At 39.6% G+C, this 22417-nt stretch overlaps 1 protein-coding gene across 1 annotated transcript in view; it reads left to right on the top strand.

The window, feature by feature from the left end:
- Window positions 1–21930, top strand: part of CALD1 (caldesmon 1) — an 84054-nt gene extending 62124 nt beyond the window's left edge. The window contains exons 5-15 of the mRNA XM_062492616.1: window positions 1641–1783; window positions 5738–5780; window positions 5844–5987; window positions 7131–7271; window positions 13780–13823; window positions 13985–14063; window positions 15395–15526; window positions 16200–16295; window positions 18734–18814; window positions 19399–19432; window positions 20543–21930. Coding sequence (XP_062348600.1) covers window positions 1641–1783; window positions 5738–5780; window positions 5844–5987; window positions 7131–7271; window positions 13780–13823; window positions 13985–14063; window positions 15395–15526; window positions 16200–16295; window positions 18734–18814; window positions 19399–19432; window positions 20543–20571 — 966 coding nt within the window. The 3' untranslated portion in view covers window positions 20572–21930. The remainder of the gene's footprint in view (window positions 1–1640; window positions 1784–5737; window positions 5781–5843; window positions 5988–7130; window positions 7272–13779; window positions 13824–13984; window positions 14064–15394; window positions 15527–16199; window positions 16296–18733; window positions 18815–19398; window positions 19433–20542) is intronic.
- The last annotated feature ends 487 nt before the right edge of the window (window positions 21931–22417 follow it).

Here is a 22417-nt window from a genome sequence, read left to right as displayed (position 1 = left end):
CAGCACCATGGCCCAAGAATGCATGGCCAGGGAAGCTGAACTCCCCTCTTGTCCCTCTGGGAGCTGCTGCCAGGTCTTGCTGGAAGGAGAGGGTGGGAAAAGTCTGTACTGCTGCTGCCTGCTCTCAGAGCAGAGCAAATGCCCCTGTTGGCTGTGTCCAGCATCCCCCACGAGCAGCAATTTTGCTCAAGTGGTTTAACCATCCTGTAGTCACTTAAAACGTGTGCTACCACAGTGGTGTCCATCCCTTCAGCTTCTCTGAGCAGCAAAGTGGCCTCAGGTAGAGTCAGGCACTGATTCTGGGGCTTCACTCTGCACCAGGTTAATTTTAGGAGACCTTGGCTTTGAGGACTGTGAACTCATCCTTTGTAGGTAAAGATTTTGCTTCCCCAGGAGTTACTCTTCGATGAGGAAGAACAGAAATTTATTTTGATTTGTACTTTGTACTACTTTCTTATTTCAAGGTGCATCTTAAGAGCAGCTGTGTTGCAGACAGGATTCTTACAGAAGTTCTTTATTTTTCTGGTTAGCAGATGGGATTGAAACAGGCTTCCGAAGTATTTATTTTCTAAAGGTCTCCATTTGAATTCTACACAGAAGGTATTTCTTGCTTGCCAGCTAGAGCCTTCCTTCAGCACAGAGCTGGGGAAAGCCAATAAATACCTTGGAGGTAACTCTTTCATCTGCTGCTGTTCAAAGTTTGTTTTGGCTGGTAATCTTAGCCGACAGAGAATATTTCTACCTGAGGATCCATAACTTAAATCAGTTCACTTTCTTCTTTTACCAGCACCTAGCCATGACTCAGCATGCTGGGGTCAGGCCATCTGTGGTATTGATAAATACTCCAAACTTATAACTGAAGAAATACTGGAGAATGACATTTCTGCATTAAATATTCTTGATTATTATTAAGAATCGTAAGACAAAACATTTTAAAGATAAAGGGAATTTTACTTATGTTTTCCAGAGCATTTCCTTCTTCATAGGTTTAAATATTCATATCTGATAATGCTATCCATGACCAGCCCCAGGCAGGACTGTGTTTTTTGTCAGAGTAAGTTTTGCTCTGATATCAAGATGATTTTGTGTTCTGGACATTATTCTTGCAATAAAGAAATATCCCTCTGCTATGACAGTAAAAAGAATGTGAACTTTGTCAAACAAGCTTGATATTTGTTGGAGGTTATGTGTTATTTTTAGCCCACCAGTGCCCTAAACCTGGTACCAAAAATGTGTTGGCAAGTCCCAGAGAGTTTGCAACCCATGACCTTAAGAAGCAACAGGTGAATGATGCTGCAGTGGGAGGGAAGAGTGGTGGTGCAATTGCAGAGTGAAGCAATGTGGTGGCATAGTCCCCTGGCCACGGTAAACTTTCACAGAAGACTAATAATATTATTTTCAAGATGCTTTGACCTGGAATTCTGGTCAGGACAGCAGAGTGATAGCTGATCACAGTTTAGAGCTTTGCAGACTACTTCTGTCCTATAGCACATAAACAGTTGGAAGACAGTTCCCAATCTCGCCAAGAAATTTGTGTTTCTCATCTGTTATTTAGAATGCCTCGTTCTGACTTTTTTTGTGTCTGTGTGTCTGTGTGCTTTTTGTGTTTTGTTCTGTGATTTGTGCTGTGTTCTGAACAGGCAAAAGATGACAAAGGTAAAGCACCCAAAGAGGAAATGAAAAGTGTCTGGGATCGTAAGAAGGGCATTCCTGAGCAAAAGGCACAGAATGGAGAACGTGAACTCCCTGCCTCCAAACTTAAACCTACTGAGAATGCTTTTGGGTAAGTACCAAGTAAGAACTGGGCCTGTTTGTGCTACAGCAGATCAGGGGGCATCTGCTCCTCATCTGCATCAGGGGTCTCTGCTCGTGGAAGCTGAGTGGAGGAACTGGGCTGGCAACACGAGCTCAGGTGTCCACTGGGGTGCAGTTCTGCCCTTCCCAAGCTGTCCCCACTCTGCTGCAGTAACAACACGAAAGTCCAGAAAAGCAGGTGGAAATGGGGACACGAGGCTTGGTTTTGCTTTGCTGGGGCTTTGCTTCCTTACTTATTTCTAATATCTACACAGAGGCCAATAATGACAAAACCTTAGATTTTGTGTTCTAGGGTTTTTTTAGTCAGATCTCAACTTTTACTGTAGTAGCCTATTTTTCTTTAATTAGCAGAATAAAGCACAATCCAGTTGGTAACTCTGAAAAGAGCTTCTCTCTTTATTTCAAGGCCAACACTGAAATTAATGGCTTATGTAGAAAAGTGTTTCTCCAATTACGTAAAAACCTCTCCTAGCCAAAATAATATATTTTTTCCCCTTCCTTTTTATAAGCTATGTCACAGTTTGATTTTTATTTTTCTTTTTAAGGAAATATTTGGCTTGTGGTTATATTGGGAAATTCAAAAAGGGAAAAATTTTCTAGTGAAAATTTTATTTAGAAGGATCCTGCCTGCTAAAAGCATGGGATACATGAAATAGAAATTAAGTTCTTCCTTTTAGCAGGAAACTAGGAATGAGTAAGTAGGAAATCTAAATTTTTCTCCTTCTGCATCTTTCTTCCTCTTTTACATTGACCCAGGCAAAGGAAAGGTTGAGCTCTCCAGGCACTTTGAAGAATCTGAGTATGGCAGATGAGATTTGCTATTGTATCTCAGCATTCCCCTTATGATTCTTCCGGGAAAAACAAACTTTCTCAAAATAAAATGCAGTTCAAAAGACCCTGGAGACACCCTGACCTAAGGCCAAAAGACAGCAATGGAGATGGAACAGCAGGAAATTGGCCTTGCTCAAAACTTGGGTCACATCATCAATAACATGAGAATGATTTTCTAAAAATATTTTTGTTGTGCTTTCATTTACTTTACTTCCTGAGGGAGGCAGTCATTAGTGATAAACTGTAGATTTGAGTTTCCACTCCTTTTTTTTTTTTTCTGTTTTTCTTCTACTGTTTCATGAAAGTGTGAAGGAGCCTGTTCAACAACCTTTTGTCTGCTGAGGAGAAGATTTGGGTTGGCAACATCAGCAGAGGTGCCAGTGTTTGTTGTGTTGTTAGGTATGAACTGGGGCTCCTGGCCTCTTTTCTTCTGAACTGCCCCTGCAGACTTGGGCTTTGTCTGGAACTGTCCTTTGTTCCTTATTTTTTTTTTAAATTCACACATCAGATGCTCTTTAGAAAGAATATAACATGGCTAACTTTCAGTGGTGAGAACTGAGAACAAAATACAGTAATGGAGGCTAAAGAAAAATGTTATCTCTTTTTGCCTACGTCAGTCAGTAAGAGAAATACAGAATAAAATCCCATTTTATGGCTTCCCCTTCCCATCTCCCCTCCCACCTGCCTTCCTTCCTATTCTCATACAGGACTGCAAAAGTCCTAAATATGATGTAACATGTTTTTTTTTTCACATTGTTATGACATTTTTGGCTCCCATAAGCCACTTCTTTCCTTTTCCTCCTTGTCTGAAAGCTGGCAACCAACTTCATTTCTCAATACCAAAGAGGTGCTTACAAAACTCTTCCTCCACCCGGCACCTCAATACTAATTTCCAATGTCGACAGCAGAGAACAGAGATTTCTCAGAATCTGTTGAAAACAGAGGAAATGGAAGTGGAGGAAAATAAGGATAATGACTGCCAGTGCATTGTTTGCTATTTTGGATTATGCAGAACCAGTCAGGGGAGACCTGCGAGCAGCATGAGAATAAAGTCAGTTCAAAACTTTAAATATCTCTCTTTGTAAGGAGGCCAAAACAATCACCCAAGGTCTGCAAACAAGAATGTTCAGACTAGATTCTGCCACTGGCTAAATCAGCTGAAAGCTAAGTAGCTGCTAATTTAATTGAGGCTACTGGGGGCTAACCTTTCTTCTGTGCTGATGGAGAACAGAGTGGCTCTTTCTTAGGAAAATCTTGGCCAAACATTCTTCATTCTTCATTCACTTAATTCTGAAGGCCAAATGTTTGGCCTTGCTGGGGGATCATTTTGTCTGTTTGAAGTGATCTCTTCCATCTTCTTTGGGCCCAAAGCTTGCAGGTCTTGGTGAGTTGGCAACACAGACCTAGAGACCAAGACAAAAAAGGGAAAAAATATTGAGGTTCCTGTGTTTTTGTTGCTCGAGGAGCTACAACCTTGCAATGAAGCAGGAAAGCTTTAAGCTAGCCAGGGAATTCTTTTGTCTTGTGCAGCATTAGGTACATTGGATCTTTGGAAATTGCATAGTGCCTTTAGAAGCCTGTGGAATATTTTGGGTTCTCAGTACTTCTGCAAACTGAACAAGAGGTATTCCAGGCTGGACACCCACTCAAAATCACACCTCAGATATTGCTCTTCACTTTGTTTTTGAAAGGACTGAATGAAATTTGAAATTAAATTTCCAATGTATTCTCACAATACTCGGTCAATTGTATATGTATTTTTCATTTTAAAAAAGCAAGAGTTCCTTTCTGTAATTTGGCATCACTACCTGCTGCAAGCCCTTATTTGCAGCCACTTAAATTAACTCATCCTATGTTTTTTTAGTGATACAATTCCTAATTTTGTGCTACAACCAAATTTCGTTCAATTTGGTAAGATCATGTAGGGGAAGAGAACTCGGTGTTGGTAGATTTTATTATGATATTGAAACAGCAAATAATTTAGCTCTGGTCCTACAGCCTTTTTTTATATGGCTGACTCCATCTGCATGAGACATCTGTCTGAATGAAGAGCATCTTTGCAGGATTGGGTGTGATTGACTGGATTGCAAATTTATATGGAATCTGTTTTTGTATTGTCATCTCTAACAATTGCTGTTGGAATCTTTGATTGATAGTGTATTTTGGTATCATGCCCTGCAACAATATGGTTGCATTAATGAAGTCATTTATATTCAGGTTTTTTTAGATGCCAACAATACAGAAAGTTTTTTAAAAAATTCCATAAACACATTCATCTTCTGTCTTTTTGTCAATAGCACACTTAGAAATCTTAGGTACCTATCTCCTTGTCAGCAGTAAATTAAACACAGTTAAGGAGCAGACATTTGTCTAAACACTGATGAGGTAATTATTTAACAAGATGATGCTATCTGACTCTGTTGGAAGCATGCACTTCACCTGTGTAAATTCTTCTGGTTTGGGGGATTTTTTTGGCATTCTTTACATCTCATGTATTACAGCTGCTTGGAAAACTCCTGTTTTTCTCCTGTGGAAAGTTACCATTAATAATTTCCAGTCATATTTTCCCTAGAAAATGTAAGCAAAAGACCTGGTGAACTTTTCTTTTCATACATGCTGGTGGAGTAAATGATGGGTGTTGCAGCTGAGATAGGAATCTTACTAGGTTTAAAAAAAAAAAAAATTGAAACTGGAAGATTTCCCTCTCCTCTCTTATTTCCTCCTGTTTCCCCCGAGTCAAGTAAATTGTTCCGTCCCCAAAGATGCCTGTCTTTTTCTAGAGGGTTTGTAAAAAATATTTGCCTTTGAAAGCAGAGTATTAGTGCATCCAGAGCATAAAACAGGGGTGGCAGAAGCTCTCAGGCACAGTGTTGCATGTGGGAGAGAATCCTTCCTCACTGGCGTCGATGGGAGAGGCGCTTCTTGTAACATCCCAACTTAACAACTCCTGATGGAAATGCTTTGGGCCAGCCATAGCTTGTAAGCAGCAGAAGGTCTTGGAAGGCAGCACCTTGGAGAGCCTGGCTCTGGTGCTGCTGCTGGCCAGGAAGGGAAAACCCATGGCACCATTTTCCCATTTGTTGCCTTGCAGGCGCTCCAGTTTGAAGGGGAGCGCGGAGGAGGCGAAGCCGGGCGTGGAGGCTCTGAAGAGGTTGGAAGATCAGCGGCGCCGCCGGGGCGAGAACGAGAGCGAGGAGCTGGAGAAGCTGAAGGAGAAGCAGCAGGAGGCAGCAGCAGAGCTGGATGAGCTGAAGAAGAGGAGGGAGGAGCGCAGGAAAATCCTGGAGGAAGAGGAGCAGAAGAAGAAGCAGGAGGAGGCTGAGAGAAAAATCAGAGAGGAGGTAAGGGCGAAGTATGGAGTGTTGGAGCTGGGTTTATTCCATTTTTACTGCTTTACTTCCACTCTCCTCACATTAGCTGACAAGTCTTTTCATCATTGCCTAGTGAAGACCCGAGGTAAAACTTGCAGCATCCAGGGTAGGAAAAAATGTTCTAGTTCTAGCCTCAGGAAAGACAGGGCTCTAATATCTGTTTTCACAAGTCAGGATTTCATCTGTGATAGCTCTTATCTTCATGGGGATTCAAAATCTTGGGGCAGTGCTCTAGCCACAGATTTTTTTTCAACATTATAGAGTTTGAATTACAAAGTGCATGTCCAAATTTATCTGCTGCAGATGGGCTGGAATGCTAATGTTGTATATAGTTGCAATAGGCTAGATCTCATTAGGGAGATATTCTTGTCTATTTAAATATTGACATCTGACAACACATCTGTTTTCTTGTACTTCCTCTGCCAAGGGACTCTACAAATAGGATTTCCAAGTCTCTGGTGCATCATTTAGGAATCCTAGTTGTTTGGAAAACAAATGGTAAATGAATAATAATGATGGTATCTGGCAGCTGAATGCCAATTCCTTCAACGTACTGAGCTCTTTACAACAGAACTCAGTAGATGCCAAGATTGCACAACACCTTGCTGGACCAGTGCTCACAGTGGTGCTGCTTTGAGGGCTTCAGGTTTGACGTGTAGCTCGTGAAACAAAACTCATCTCTGGAGGGAGATCTGCAAGCATTTAATCTTGGGTTTCTTGGCCACCTATTGATTTTTCCATGTTAAATATTAACCTTGGCACAGTAAGTGTCAGAGTAGAGGGGCAGAAGAACAATGCCAGTATGATACACGAGAATACAGAGAAACTGAGCTTGAGTCTTTTTCTCTGTTTAAGTGGAACTATATGACAATAAATTTGGTGACTTCAGTGTGAGGAGACACTAGAGCAGCACACACTAATTATCTTCCTGGCATCCTTAACACTGTGATGGATTGGCACTAACACCTTTATGCATTTCAGGCAGATCAGTGAACTTTTCTGACTGGCAGAAATAGCTGTTTTTAGAAAATCTGGTGAATGTTTGCAGGGCTGCACAGCCTTGTGATGGTGGTGTAGTTTCTGAAAGAACGAGTAAAGATTCATTTTTTTAAGGAGGAAAAGAGAAGGATGAAGGAAGAAATAGAAAGAAGAAGGGCTGAAGCTGCTGAAAAACGCCAGAAGATGCCAGAGGATGGTGTATCTGAAGACAAGAAGCCATTTAAATGTTTCAGTCCTAAAGGTTCATCTCTCAAGGTAACCTCCTTTCATCTGTAATCTAAATATCTTGCATAAGCATCTGTACAGGACATAAAAAGTAATGGGGTTTGTAGTCCAAACCAACAGTCCAACATCAAAAGCAATGTTGAAATAGTTGTAATCAGACCTAGGAAAATGCTTTGATGGACTTAGCCTGATCCCTCTAGCTGAAAGACTTCATTCATTGAGATGATTGAAAATTAGAGTTCCTTCCTAAAAATAAAGACTAAACTGGCAGCTGTCTCTTCTTGATGAAGAATCTTCAAAAAGGATCTTCACCTCCGAGAGAAAATGATTTTTGAAACCTGGAGCTGTATTGCTGTGGTTTTTAAAATATATTACAGGAGTGCTTTGTGAACTGGAGTAGAATCATAGAATCATTTGGGTTGGAAAAGATCTCTTAAGGCCATTAAGTCACAAATGTTCTCTCACTCCTTCCACATCCACAGTTATTTTCTTGTTTGCCAGATTACTTTGTCCTTAAGCATTTTCAGCCTAATCATCATTAATTGTAACTGACCTCTATGGGAATTCTAGCTTATGTCTAATCCCCCTAAAAATAACATCTAGAGGTACTGGGCTGGATTTCATTTTCTTACATAACAAGAAATACCTCACCCTTCAGTTGCTGCAGGGTTTCTAAATGGTCTTTTGTGGCCTATATTATATTAGAAGTGTGATAAATCAATTAAATGATCTTTCAGCATGAAAGAAGAATCCTGGCCCCACTGAAATTATTGGGAGGAATGTTTTGGAATTCAGTCCAGTTGCTTTCTCAGCTCAAGCTCAGACTGCAGTCTATTAATGTTTTCAAAGATATTTTCTTTCTTTTTTTTTTTTCATTTTGAGTTATTAATCATTTAAGAATCCAAAATGTTTGACAAAAAGGGACACTTAGTGGGACCTAGGAGAGAAAAGAACCAGGTAGCAGCTCATTGAACCATGAATTGGATCTCCATGAGATTAGAACTATAACTGTTGAGTGAAGAACTTCATTTGGACAAAATCAGTTTTCCACTCACAGAGAGCTGCACTTTGATCCAGTCTGGGGATTCAGGTCTGTTTTGGGTCCAGTTCTAGCAAATGCAGAGTCCAAATGTTTTTGAATGGACTCGACTTTTGCTTCTAAGATACATTTGAACCTGAAATACTGGAACTGAATGCACACAGTTGTAAACAAAAATTGCAAAGCTTCACGACTTGCTTTGATTAGTTAAACCTGGTCTTGCCATTTTGGTTGCTAAAGATGATGTCTGTAACAGACACTATAAATCCAACTTCTTCCCAGTCCTCCTGGGAGGGCTTCCTTTTCTCCTGTTTATTGAGATGCCTTTTATGACATACATTTGGAGCTTTAATTTAGAGAAGGCTCAGAATGGAGGAAATTGTGCTTGAAAACACAAATTAAAAAGGCTATAGATCCTAATTTTGGGGAAAGTGTGATAAAACACTGGACTTGGCAGGAGGTGAAAAGCTTCCAGATGCCATTTGTATACTGATGCTACACTTTCTAAGTGTATTTTCAGAGGAAAGCTGAAATTTTTAAAATGCTGTTGAGCATCCAAGGTACAATTTCTTTTTTTTTTATGCTAGGTTTTGTGTTTTATTAGGTAGAAGTTGTTTGTTATAACAAAAACCTGATATATGCAAGTCAACGCATTTTTTCCTCTTTCTCTGTTTCTCTCTCTGAGAAATTGGTGATACTCTAGAGATTCCAGTCCAGTGTCTGTGGGTGGCCAGTGTAGATATGTAATGCTGTAGAAGTTCACACCCTAAACTGTTTCTTGGCATTCTGTGGTCAAGAGCTGAGGGGATAGTAATCTCAGTTTATTAACCTGATGTGAAACTTGATGTCAAAATCCAGTTATTAGAAGACAGTCTGCTTTGTTACCTTTAATTTGGATTGACTTCTCAGGCTGCTCTCACCTGGTTGGCACGCAGCTTTCTCACTGTCTGCTCTGCACTACCCAAGTTATCTCTTGATTTGCAAAGCATCTGGCACGGGTTTTCTCCCTTGATGGATGTATCATCTCATTAGATGTGCCATGAGTCATGTGAGAATCCCAAATGCACGGTTGTGGGTGGGTGGTTGGAATTCATACTGAAAAAAAGGAGGCTCAGTATGAAAATAATGTATGATACATGTGCACATTCTGACTTCTCCTGGGTCACCATTTGGCAAAGCACCTTTGTACTCTTTCCCTGTCCTTCCTGATGGGATAAGCTTTTGGGAAGAAAAAGAAGTTCATAGGAGTGGCTAGTATGAGGAAAGCAGGGTGTGCAGATTGCCAAGGGAACTGCAAGAACGAAGGAAAGAAGGGAGATGAACTGAGCAGCAGAGTGGCATACTGCCATCCTATGGATGCTGCATCTGTCCATCAGGCAGGCCATGGACTAGCATGGCATGCAGACTCAGAACTGGGAGACAAAGATGTGCAAGTCCTCTCCATGTATGACACAGCTCATGGATGCCCAAATGTAAATGTACATATACAAACATGGATAAAATACACATAGGTGTGCTTATGTTTCAAAAAACCTGCTGTGATTGTCTAGTCTGGCCTCCAAAAATCACAGTGTTGACCACTCCTGTTGTTTTAACTGGTAAATGGCAGTGTTTGCCTCAAACCTGAAACACTGCTTCAGCAGAACTAGCACAGCATGGAGTCCTTGCAGTGACAGCCTGAGGGTTGGTTCTGTCTGAGGGGACAGTGAAAAGAAAATGTGCCAAGTGAATACAGGCCAAGTTCATCACTAGCTCAGGGACAGAAGCAGCTTGGAATTCTCAGGGCTGGGTGGACGCCCTGTGGGCTGCAGTGGTACCAAACTTCTGTTCAACCTCTGTCCTGTATCTTGTTTTTTTTTTAAATAAGGACAAAGCCTGGAACAACCTCTGCTGCTCTCCCATTTGCCTCTAGCTTGTCCTTTCCCTAATTTAGTCCATGTAAAATACAACACATTCAAAGAATGAAATTTCCTGGAAAATCGTTGATCATTTTGCTTTTTAGACAAGTTCATTCCTCATGTTTCTTTGCAAAGAAAGGTTACTAAGTCCTTGCATTCTATTCTCCAGGTTAATCATGAGAGAACAGGATATTTCAGTAGTAAGTCTGCTCTTGGGGATGAGGACCACCACTAGAGAAATGCAAAAGCAGTTAGGAGTTGAGGGGAGGGAGCAATGGCAGGAGGCTGGGATATCCCTGTCTTTGGAGAAAATGTCTCCTGGGAAACAGGGGCTGATGTGGCAGCCAGCACTCTCTGCAAGGCATTACTGACAGCTAAGACAGAAAATAGGACTTTTCAGAGGCATTTTTTTCTTTAAAAATCTGTCTTGTCTCATTATTGCTCTCAATACCTGACAGCTGGGGCAGTGACTGGAAAGAAGTAGACTCCACAGAATCAGTTCTTCCTAGATGAAGGAAGAACCTGTTCCTATTCTAATTCCTATTCTTGTGGCGGAGGGAAAATAGAATGGTAAGAACAGGACGTGTGATTTTTTTTTTGCCCATCTTTGATGCTGGTGGCAGCACTCAAAGTCTGGCAGGTAAACTGAGCTAAACTGGCACACTCTGCTCAGATGCTGCTGACAGCAGGAAAAAGCATAACTGTGCTTAATGAAGCAAGAGATTGTGTTAGCCACTCAGGGAGGGTAAGGAGAAGCCTCTCCCAGAGACTCCTGCTCCAGTGGATTACCACTAGGTCCTTCCACATGCTAGATATGAGGCCAAATTAAAATACAGGGTTTTGTGTTTTCTTTTTCTGTTTTCTGCGTTCGTTTTTTATGCACCTTCCTCCTCCACACGTTTTTTTGAGAAGAGTTTTCTATAGATCCATTTACAAGTTTCTGTTGCATAATATCTAGTACACAGTTTAAAACTCCTAAGAATCATGTAATACCTTTCTGGGAAACAAATTTTACTGGGAATAGCCAATGTTTTTTTTGTTTTCCAAGTTGTGGTCACATATTGTGTGTTAACTCATTCCTTCTGGTCATAATTCAATTAGAAGCTGGCAGGTTGACTTTTTAAAATATGTCTGTGTTCTGAAAGTATTCCATGGTGACAAAACATAGCCCAAGCTATTTGACAAGATCCTGTTAAGATTATTCTTATTACCTGGTCTGAAACCAAGAAAACATCTTGCATTTTATGTTAACCACCTTGCTTTGCCTGTTTCTTTTACAGATCTATTTTGTCATACTGTTTACTGTATGTGCCAGACGTTTTAAATTCTTTGCATGGAGTTTGTGTGCTGTGCAGTGGTTAAATGACCTTTAGATGTTGCTGTGCAGTCTAAATGTATTTGACTTATATGCTGTATTCACGTGTGTACAGGTTTGTTTGGTCTAGGTGTATTCCCTGTCTGCTTCTGCTGTGTTTTGAGGAGGATATTCCAGAATAAATCCACACAGAAATGTGCAGAAGATATTTTATCCCTCCATGCAAGGCACCTGCTTCCCCAGCCAGATAAGCTCAGCTCTGAGAGTTTCTTCCTGACTCTTTCCTGTTTATTTTCTGGTTTTGCTTTTTCAGTCTCCTCTTCTGAACATCCCCTGTCCTTTTCCTGATCCCACAGCTGGTGCTCTGAGAACCGCTGTTACTAGTGGGTAAAGAATCTTTAAAAAAGATTTTACAAGACCACTCCTGTGGTCTTTACTACAACCACAAGAATCATGTCCATCTTCCCTCCCACCTGTCCTCCTCTTCTACCAGTGCCTACTCTGGTTTTTATGGCTGTGCACGTAGGAGTGTGTAAATGAATTATTGGGCGGATGCCTTGAGTCCTGGTTCTTTGAGATTGTCCATATTATTTGTCCTTGCTGCCCAGCAGGGTTTCACTGATGCAGCTGGGCACAGACTGGGGACAAGCCAGAGGCTCTTGCTGGAATAACTTCTCATCTTGAATCATTGCTGGTTATTACCCAGAAATCAGCAATGGGGGAAACTTCTGCTGTACCATAGCAGATGTGAGGTGATGTGTTTTCAGTGACCATCCTTGTTCTGTCTGGTCCCTTTTGATCCATGGACTTGCTCGTTTTGTGGCATTGCTGGCTGCATCCCTGGGTGAAAGGTCTGTAACCCGTTCTGTGGCTGTGCAGAGCTCCTGCTCCTGCTGGTCTTTTGCTGCCACCTTGTGACATCACTCCAGTGAAATTGGGGATTTCTCCTTTGCCCTCGGGACTGCTTTTAGCTCGTGTTTTGGCAGCTGAAACTGGTGATGGAAATGACTCTGTAAGTTGTATGTGTATTTTAGAGCTTCAGAGGTGCTTTGAGCTGGATGGGTGGCAGCTGGAGTTGCTCCAGTGAGCTTGTTTGGCAAATCCTGCACTCAAGTGAACTGCCCGGGTTTTTGCTTTGCAAGGGCTTGAGAAATAAACTGTGCATGCCCTTTGATGGGATTGCTGTGGGACATAGTATTCTGGGATATCCCTGGATGCTAAAGGCACTGAAGAGAACGGCTGTCATTGCCTTATTTTAAAGGCACGAGCACCAGAGCAGTCAGGTTAAAGTAAATTGAAAGTGGAGAGCCCCTGCTGAGGCTGGGGAGTCCCCAGGAGTCCAGCCAGGCTGACTATTAATCATTTCAATCCCTTGGAGCTGCTTGCTTGTATTTTACTTTTAAGTGAAACTGTAGAGCCTGGGATGAGAAGTGGAACAATGAGATGTGGATAAGACTTGAGGAGGTTTGATGAAAATATTTCTTGACCCAGAATACAAATAGATGCACATAGTCACCATTCCCCCACCCTCCAACGTTAAATGTTTTAAAACTTTATTCAGGCATAGAGATTTTTGTTTTGAAGTATTAAGAGATTTGACAGAAGTCATATGGGGTTTTCATGACTCTTCCTCCCTGGAAATTTCACAAATATTTTCCTATTTAAAGAGTAGAAAATAACGATGAAATGTCAGATACCAGTTTGCATAATAACAGCTGGTAGATACTGATTCAGCAGACACCCTGCCCGAACATGAGCAGGGTTTATACTGATAGGATTTTTGGAGCTCAAATTTAAATTGTTAGTGTCCTCCAAAAAACATGTGTAAGGGAGGCTTTGTGGCTGAGCTCCAAACCTGGCCTAGTCTGGTGTCTCAGCTCAGAAAAACTTTATTAAATTTGCTGTCTGTCTCAAGAGATGCATACTTGATCTTGTGTGGGAGATATGAGGATGACATAGGTTTTTATGCATGTCACTCCCTTCCATGAGATAGAATTCTTCCCTTTCCTTCTTTCTGTGTTCATTTATCCTCTTGTTGCATGAGGCACTGAAGAAATGTGTAGGATGCAAACATTCATGCAGAAAATATATCCACTTTTCTGAATCTGTAGCATAATAGGCTCCTATTTATAAAACCTTTGTGTGTGTCTATGAAATTCTTGTCGGAATGTATCTGTGTCAGGCTGACTTTTCTGGCATTTGAAATGACATTTCAGGCTGGCCTTGTACAGGCTGACTCTTAATTAACTTTAAACTTAAAGCTTTTGTTGTTCCTCTCTTTTCTAGATAGAGGAGCGAACAGAATTTTTGAACAAATCTGCTCAAAAGAGGTAAAGCAAATAAACAGTAAGTTCAGTTCAAAGAGCAGTGTTTAAATGGAGGGAATAATAATTATTGTTTTGTTTTGTTTTTTGTTTTTGTTTTTTTTTTTTTTTTTTTTTTTGTTTTGTTTTGTTTTGTTTTGTTTTGTTTTTTTTCCTACTTCCTATAGTGGTATGAAGCCCACCCAGACAACAGCAGTTGTCTCAAAGATTGACAGTAGACTTGAGCAATACACTAGTGCAATTGAGGTAAGTTAATTCCAGTAAATAGATCTAATTACTAATGGCTTTGGGGGCTTTAATCAGCCTTTGTTTTGCTGTTCAAGAATTTCAGGATTTTTTTTGATCACTAACTCTTCTTTAAGGTGACTTGAAGAACAAAATGCTTGAGGCACATCTGTAACCAACATCTAGAGATGTATCTAAAGAAAACCTCAGATTCGTGTCTTCCCTGCCATGCTGCAGTTTGCTCTGTTTTGTAAGGTTGCAGGAGTTTTGGAGGGTTCAGTCAGCATCTTGAGTGAGTCACATCCTCTGCTTGGCTGATGAGAGACCTGTTAGCACAGAGCTGATGGTCATCCTGAGCAAAGCTGTCCTAGCATCTTATTTAGGAGAGCAAGGAGCTGGCTGTGTGCTGCTGGCTGCCACCTCACAGTGAAATTCCTTGGCAAAGACACGCTCTGCACAGAATTAGTTAAAGAGTGACAAAAGGGAAATCAAAATCACATTGAAGCGTAGAATTTGACCCTAGGTGGTTTTGACAGCTGTGCCTAAGAGCCAGAACTGAGGGCCTTTTCTGTCCATAGCCCAAGGTAAACTGGGAGTTGGGCACCAATGTATCCAGCTGCCATCTGACTTGAAATATCACTTCTGCTGAGTTTCTGATTTGTCCACAAGTTGCCAAATCTGACCTGTTTTGCAATTAGAGAGGCAAAGCATCATTCTTACAGGTTCTTATTCTCATCAAATCTATGATATGCAAAATGGGCAAGAATTTTTGAAAGAAGAAAGAGGAAGAATTTGGCCTGGGGTTTTTAGTAACCATGCAAAAGACACATTTCCCCAAAAAAACCTCACGCCCAATTCTCCACTTTTTGAAAGAACACCTTGTTTTAAACACACTGTAGCTGCTGAGGTTTACCCCTAGAATGCTGAGGTTCAGTAGTCTGGGAGAGATGGAGCAATTTGATGCTGAATGACAGAACAGCTTTTCCCCCTGCCTCTGCAAAAAGTATTTCCCAAGCTCGGTCCCTAAAAGAGCCAGGCTTCCAGGATCCAAGCACTAAGATTTTAAAGCCTTGGAGCAGTTTTATGCAGAGCTGTGGTTTGCCATGGATTTTAGAAAGGTAACAAACACAAAAAGAAGTGAGTGCCATTTTCACAGCTGACTGTATCAAGGGTGCAGCTGCAAATGGAAAAGGGGAGAGAGTCTCAGTGGCACTTCTGGAGCAGGGTGCTCCTCCTCATCTGTGCATGATCAGTGCTAGAACCACATGGAAATTCTGTATTCCCTGGAGTCAAAGCACCCTGCAAACCCAGCTCTTAATGCCAAACACCAACTGGCCCACATTTTTCCCCAGGGCACAAAGGCTTCAAGACCAGCTAAAGCTTCTGACCTTCACGTTCCAGCTGAGGGTGTCCGTAATATCAAGAGCATGTGGGAGAAAGGGAATGTTTTCTCATCACCTTCTGGGGCAGGAACACCAAATAAGGTATGTGTTTAATTTAGCCTAGTGATTATAAAGAATTGTGCTCTGGACCTGACCTTGCTGCTCGTGTTCCTCTGAGTCAGCCTGTCTGCCCCTGTTGACTTCACTGGTGAAGAATATCCCAAAGGATCCTGAAGACCTCAGAAATCCACAAGATGGTGTGGCTGCAATATTGAGTATAATGGAAGAATTTAGTGACCTACTGAGCTCAGTTATGAGACATTCCAGAGCCCCATCAGATATCTTAGAAAAACACATCTGGGTCATTCAAGCAGAGTACAAAGAAATTCTTTGAATAGGGCAAAATTCTTTTGGGGAGCAGAAGAGATTTGAAATAGGCAGGATAGTGATAGTGTTTTCTAGATAATTCATAGAAGTATTTTTGAGACCTTTATCTTTTCTATGTAAATCCTTAAGGCAACATTTTCTTTCTATAAGTTGATGTGAGTTGCTGAGCATTTATCACAGGCAAAAAGGTGAGCCATGGATTGAAGTGGGCTATTACAGATAGTTAAATTTTAGTAATTTGTTCTAGCCTTTTAAAGATGTAATGCTTAAAATTTTAGGCCCCTTCTCTATTGTGTACTTTTTTTGTCTTTGCTTTTAAATCTAAACTGTGGCAAACAGAGCAAAAGCCATCCTGAAAGTCTTCTGATTGGATTTGATCATTTTGCAGGAAACTGCAGGACTGAAGGTTGGCGTCTCCAGTCGTATCAACGAGTGGTTGACCAAGACCCCAGAGAGCAACAAATCTCCTGCTCCAAAACCTTCTGTAAGTAAAGCTGGAACAACCATCTCTTCAGTAGGTGGCCTCTCTCCTGGGGCAGAGGGTGATGGCCTTTGGAGGAACTCTGCTTTTTGTCCTCTCAGAAGATCACAGAGCCCTCTGCCTGCTGACTTCTTGGTAGTCAGAAAATGGGGAGAGGAAGCAGGGAAGTTCTCACCTTAAAGATCAGAGAAGCACTTCTCTGGTAGAGGATAATTCTAATTTACCACCTGTAAAAGGCTTACCATTAGTTTAGAAAGTATCAGCCACAGAGCACAGATTGCACACTTACACACACTTGGAGTTTGGCCCTTGCAAGGTAAAAATCTTCCAAGTATATTTTAAAACAAAACTGAAATAATTTAGTTCTTTATGAGCCTAAATATAACTCCTAATGAAGGCCCTCTAGCCTACCCATTAGTTCAGCAAGAGTCAGAAAATGCTTTTGAGGTAATAAAGTGGGAATGTGGGAAGCAGCAGTGTGTGAAGGAGCAGGAAGAGGTTAACTGTGGGGTGGGAAGGGTAAGGATGAGGAACTGGAAGTTAAATGTTCATATTGGAGAATCGTTTGTGCTGTTAATGATTAAACTTCAGGATTTTGTTAAAGAACTGGCTTCTTCCTGTATCCTCGTGTTTTATGCCAGCTCACCTGCCCTTTGTAGAAAGTGCAGCCTGAAAAACACTTTCTCAATTCACACTCCTATGTGTTCTAAAGAGGAGTTTGAAATTTGCAGCATTGTCCAATGTAGAATCTACCTCCAGATTTTTCTCTCTTTCTTTTAAGTTGCATCTTTTAGATAATGTAAAACTAATCCCTTGTTTTTCCCTCAGCCAGCTGTTTCTATCTATGTCTTAATTTCCCTCTTTCTCAATAGATTGTTCTTTCTTCTTTCAATGTCTCTGCTTGAAGGAACACGCCCTCCTCCTATTCTCCTTCTTTGGGGGTCTGTTTGCTAAGTTGGTCAGGTAAACCTGTTTATAATTGACTATGAAGGTTTATATTCATCTATAATGTGTGGTTTTTACTTTTTTTTTTTTTTTTTTTTAGTCAGGATAAATTGAAGGGAAGCCTAGAATTTCTTATTTAGCAAATAACTTCTCACCCCCATCACCTTCCACTAAAGTAAAGAAAAGTTTTTGTGACCATCAAGATTCTTGTGGGTTTTGGAAGAACATTGAATTCAAGGCAGTGCAAATATTTCAGTTTTGTGGAGAATTGAAATCACAGATCCCAAATTATTCCAGGACTGTGGAAAAGGATTTGTGTGATTATGTCCACTGCAAGTGGCTTCACAATAAGATCGAAGTTGCTTATTTTCTTCCTTCCTCTGTTACCACTGAACTCCCTTTTTAAAGTGCAGAATTGCCTCCAAGTTTTAATCATCAGCAACCTTGTGTGGCTGAAAATTATGATCCGTTCTAGAGGGTCTCTGCTGGGTGCAAATAACCCTTGCAGGAATCCCATTTCCATTCATCACTGAGCTTTTTACAGGCAGAAATTCTCACGTGCAGAAAATCTACCTCCCTATGGATGGCCAGCACAAAATCCTGGAAGCCATGCAGGACTTGAATACTTCTTGAAAAGGAGATTCCTTATGTCCAAAATTTTTGGAGTCCCTTGTTTGCCGTGCAGAGGGGTAGATATCAATCCATGTGCCTAGCAGATGTCATTTTCATTTGCAGCCCTCCTTTTTCCCAAGAAGCTAAAAATTGATATTTTAGGGAGTTTTGATAAAAGTCTCCATAATACACTTATTTTCAGAGAAAACTGCTATTCTTTAATGACTTTACCTCATTTGTTTTGGTGTTTGTTTTTGTTTGGATTTTTTTTTTTCTGTCAGGCTAGTGATTGGCACATTCTAAGGTTGCAAATGATGCAATGGAAATTAAAATGGTTATGAAGGACTACAGTGAGAAGTGCTGAAGTGTGTATTTAAGGATGCAGAGTAGGATCTGCTTTTCTGTTACATTAAAACTCCAACTCTGGTTTTTTTACACATTTCTTAATAAAATATTTTGATTTTGATCTAAAATAACCAAGAAAAACTACTTTGGAATTCCTCCCTAGCAGAAATACTGTCCCTGAAAAAAAGTGGGGTTTTTTTCCTGCAAAAATTGGATTTGTTTTTTTGTAAAAATCTGATGGTGCAGTAACTCTTCACTGTACTCCCTAAGCTGAACATACTGAGTTAAGACCAGTCTGTGCCATATGGAATAGATGCACCAGGATTGTTCTGTTTTTCTTTTTTTTTCTTAAAACATGGATATGTGTGGAGTTATTTAGTGAAATATAATTCTTTATAATGCTGGACAATGTAATATTTACCTCTGGTGGATGCCCCTCAGTTTCTCTTGTGAGGAAATTGCATTCTAACTTTTTCTTTTACAAGTGAAAATAAATCTGAACTAATGTTTGTTTCTATTCTATGACATTAAAAATACAGGATTTAAGACCAGGAGATGTATCTGGCAAACGTAATCTCTGGGAGAAGCAGTCAGTGGAGAAGCCAGCTGCTTCCTCTAAGGTAAAAACACTTCTGGACAGTGTTTAGAGAATAATATTCTCTTACTAACCCACCTTTTTCTCCATCAAAGAAAGCACAATGAGGTTCAGAAATATATATACATATAAAAATTAATATAAATATAAAATAAATATATAAATATAAAATATAGAAATATATTTATACTATATATGTATTACATTTTTATTTATTATTGTAATAATAACATGTATAAATATAATTTGCTAGTATATAATATGAATATAAAAACACATATATATAAATATATAGACATAGATGATATAGATAGATATAGATATAGGTATAGGTATAGGTATAGAGATAGAGATAGAGATAGAGATAGAGATAGAGATAGAGATAGATAGATATAGATATAGAGATAGATAGATATATACAGATATAGATATATAATACAGATATAAGATATATAAAATTTATGCTTTTTATATTCCTGTTTGGCAGAGCTGTGTTATGTGTCAACATATATCCTCTGCACAGAGTTTTGGGGTTTTTTTCCCTGTTGTAAATAGCAGTGTTCTCCTATATGGGATTCTAATAATGGCTTTTTTTGCTTTTTCAAACAGGTATCAGCTATGGGGAAAAAATCAGAGACTAATGGTAAGTAATGCCTTAATGCATGCATTGCACTTGTGTCTATAGTTTAATACATACTATTCCATATATATATATGGAATATAATCATATTATACATATAATGTTTATATACACTCTTTTATGTATGCTTAATAAAATAATATATACAATATTTGATGATGTACATATAACAATACTATGCAAATATTGTAACACCTATTATTATATGTAAAAATTGCCCCATTTTTGCATAGGTGTACCTGTGTTTTAAATATTAGAATTTAAAATTTTGGCATCACGTTGATGCCAAAAAACTCCCTTTATGCCTTTGCCTTTTGAAAACTCCATTACAATATCATTGAAATATGAATGGTTGAGAAACTGCTTTTGCTGGAGCTGAACACTGGTGTTTGTTCAAGGCAAAAAGTAGTTATGCTATTGCCATTTTGAAACCACTGGTTAGTGAAACACAACCTAGTTTTACAGAAAAGAATCAGCAAAATAGCCCTCTTAGCTTTTTATTTTTATTTTAACCTAAAGCACTCCAAATAAAGTCAATGAAACAAATTGGCTAAGAGCCAGCGGGGAGGAATGGAAATTCACAGACCAATTTAATAGCTTTAAGGATGCTTTAACGAATCCTTGATTCTTTACTAAGAGTGAAATGATCAAATATCAATAAACTCTTCTTTTTCTACACTCTATTATGTGCACGCACATTTTTAGTGGTTTTGTGTAAAGTCAGTGATGTGGCATACCTGTGAACTTTTCTTTTTGGTTTAGAGTTGTGCAAAGCAGAGTTGTTTAGCTTCTCTTGTCCTTTTTTAAACCAGAGTGTCAGGAGAGGGGTTTTTGGGCTGGCTCAGTGTCAATGCAGCCATGCTCACACGGAAGGTGCTCTCCACCCAAACCCACAGGAACAATCCCAGAGGGGTTTGGGCACTGCTGAGCCTCTCCTCAGAGGCTAAAATCCTGATTTTTGTCCTCCTGGAGACCACCTCAGTACATGAGCAGGGCAGCACCCAGCTCGTGTCCTGCCTTCTTAAATATTAACCTAGAGAGCTGTGCCTTTTCTGTTATAGAGATGTGTTTGGGTTGTTTCAAGCCATATTTAACCTGTCTCTTTCTCAGCAGGTTTGAGACAATTTGAGAAAGAACCATAGAGGACCACTAAAGAAGCTGGACCAATCAGTTTAGGGGAGGGGGGGGGGTGGGAAAGGAAAAAGTGCTAAATTGTTCTTTTTATATTTATGTTTATTTACCAAAATGTCTTTTTTTTTTTTTTTTGCATTATCCCAGTTAAAACCATGTATATTAGCACTGTATTTAATAATCAGTCTAGACATTCATCAGAATAGTACTGCCTTTGCACAAGAGCCTTTATTCCTAAAGAAACCCATGCTGTGAAATATATACTCTCCTACTGATAGTCATAAATATGTATCTGGACAGTGATTTCAGCTGGCATTAGAGGTCAACCTAAAACTCATGGAAAGTGAAGTTGCTTGGGAAAGGTGTGCAGCAAACCTATAAAAACAATGGTTACTTTTGTAATACAGAAATCTTTTTTCTTTCTGCACTTTAGACTAAGGCATGGAAGAAATATCTTTAGTTGACAATGTAATATTTTCTGTACGTTGCCCATGTCATGAGAAATACTGCATCAATAATGTGTTTTAATTTTTTTTTTTTTGTTTTATACTTTTTTTAAGTATCAGTTTTTCCATTCTAGTTTAAGTTAATACCTAAATTTGGATGATTATGTTTGCTGACAGCGGTACTGGTATTTCTTTTTGTTGTTAGTGACTAGTAATTGAATGCAATCTAGAATATATATACACACATAGCTTTACAAAGTTTAGCTTAAAGGCACTACTAATGGTAGAATGCTTTAATATGTGCTAGAGTATTATATTTAGCAATAAACATACATAATTAGCCAATATCACAGCTTAAAAAAAAATAAAGACAAAATCACACACCTTTCTGTAGTAAGATTTCATAGTTGCCATTAGAGGTATGGTGAGATAAGTATTAAAAAAAAAATTAAATGTCATTTGCCCAGTAGTGGGTAATTAAAAAGAAAGTATAGTTTTTAAAAGAGGAAAGGTAAGGGTATAGAGGGTCAAAAATAGGTCACTTGTATAAAATGTTGCAGTTTAATTTATATAAAACTACCATAATTAAAAAAAAAAAAAGTAAACAGAGTTGGAGCTTGTTTCAAACGACTGTACACTAAATCTTGCCATCCATCAGTGCTGTACACCAGGTCCACACAAAATGAACTAAACCTCTATGATGCTTCTTTTTACTTCTCTCTCCTGAATATCTTATTTACAGATGTTTTCATTTGTATATAGTAAATACCTGGCTATAGGACGTCAGCTTGGTTTGAATTTACATGCCATACAGTTTAGCATTTGCATCCTACAGTGTATGGGTGGCATAAACTGAGCAACTCAAGCAGCCCCTGAGCACGCTGTTAACAGCTCTGCTGTGCATTGGAACCCCCAGGACCTCCCTTATCACCACTTCCATGTCTTACAGCATCTGACTCCTTCCTAAAGAAGTGTGATGTTATATTTCAACCCAGAGCTGGGCTCCCCTGCTTGCCTGAAACATCTTATTTACATGGAGAGATGCACGAACTTGTCTGTAGGGGGGTGAAACTGTGCCTGACATTGTCTGTGAGTTGTCATGTTTTCTGTTTGGGAGTTTTTGTAAGCACTCCTCTGAGTCTTTCAAATATATCTGATAGCTGCAATAAAAACAGTTTGTTCAAACAATGTATTCTGAAACTGCATCTGCAATAAATGGAATATTTCCATCAGCAGCCCCCTGTTTGTTAATGAGTAGGAATGGCCCAGTTGTTGTAAGTGGGATAGGAATTGTGATAAGGTGAGATAAGGTGAAGAACCCCTAAGATGCCTCTCCTGAATGCCACAAACCAGCTTGGCTTAGGCCTAGCAAAATCTATCTGAAAATATTTTAAAGCTATTAACTGTGAGG

This window comes from Cinclus cinclus, chromosome 4 (assembly GCF_963662255.1).
Source record: "Cinclus cinclus chromosome 4, bCinCin1.1, whole genome shotgun sequence".
In the NCBI taxonomy this organism is placed as follows: Eukaryota; Metazoa; Chordata; class Aves; order Passeriformes; family Cinclidae; genus Cinclus; species Cinclus cinclus.
This window is presented reverse-complemented; position numbering and strand designations above follow the sequence as displayed.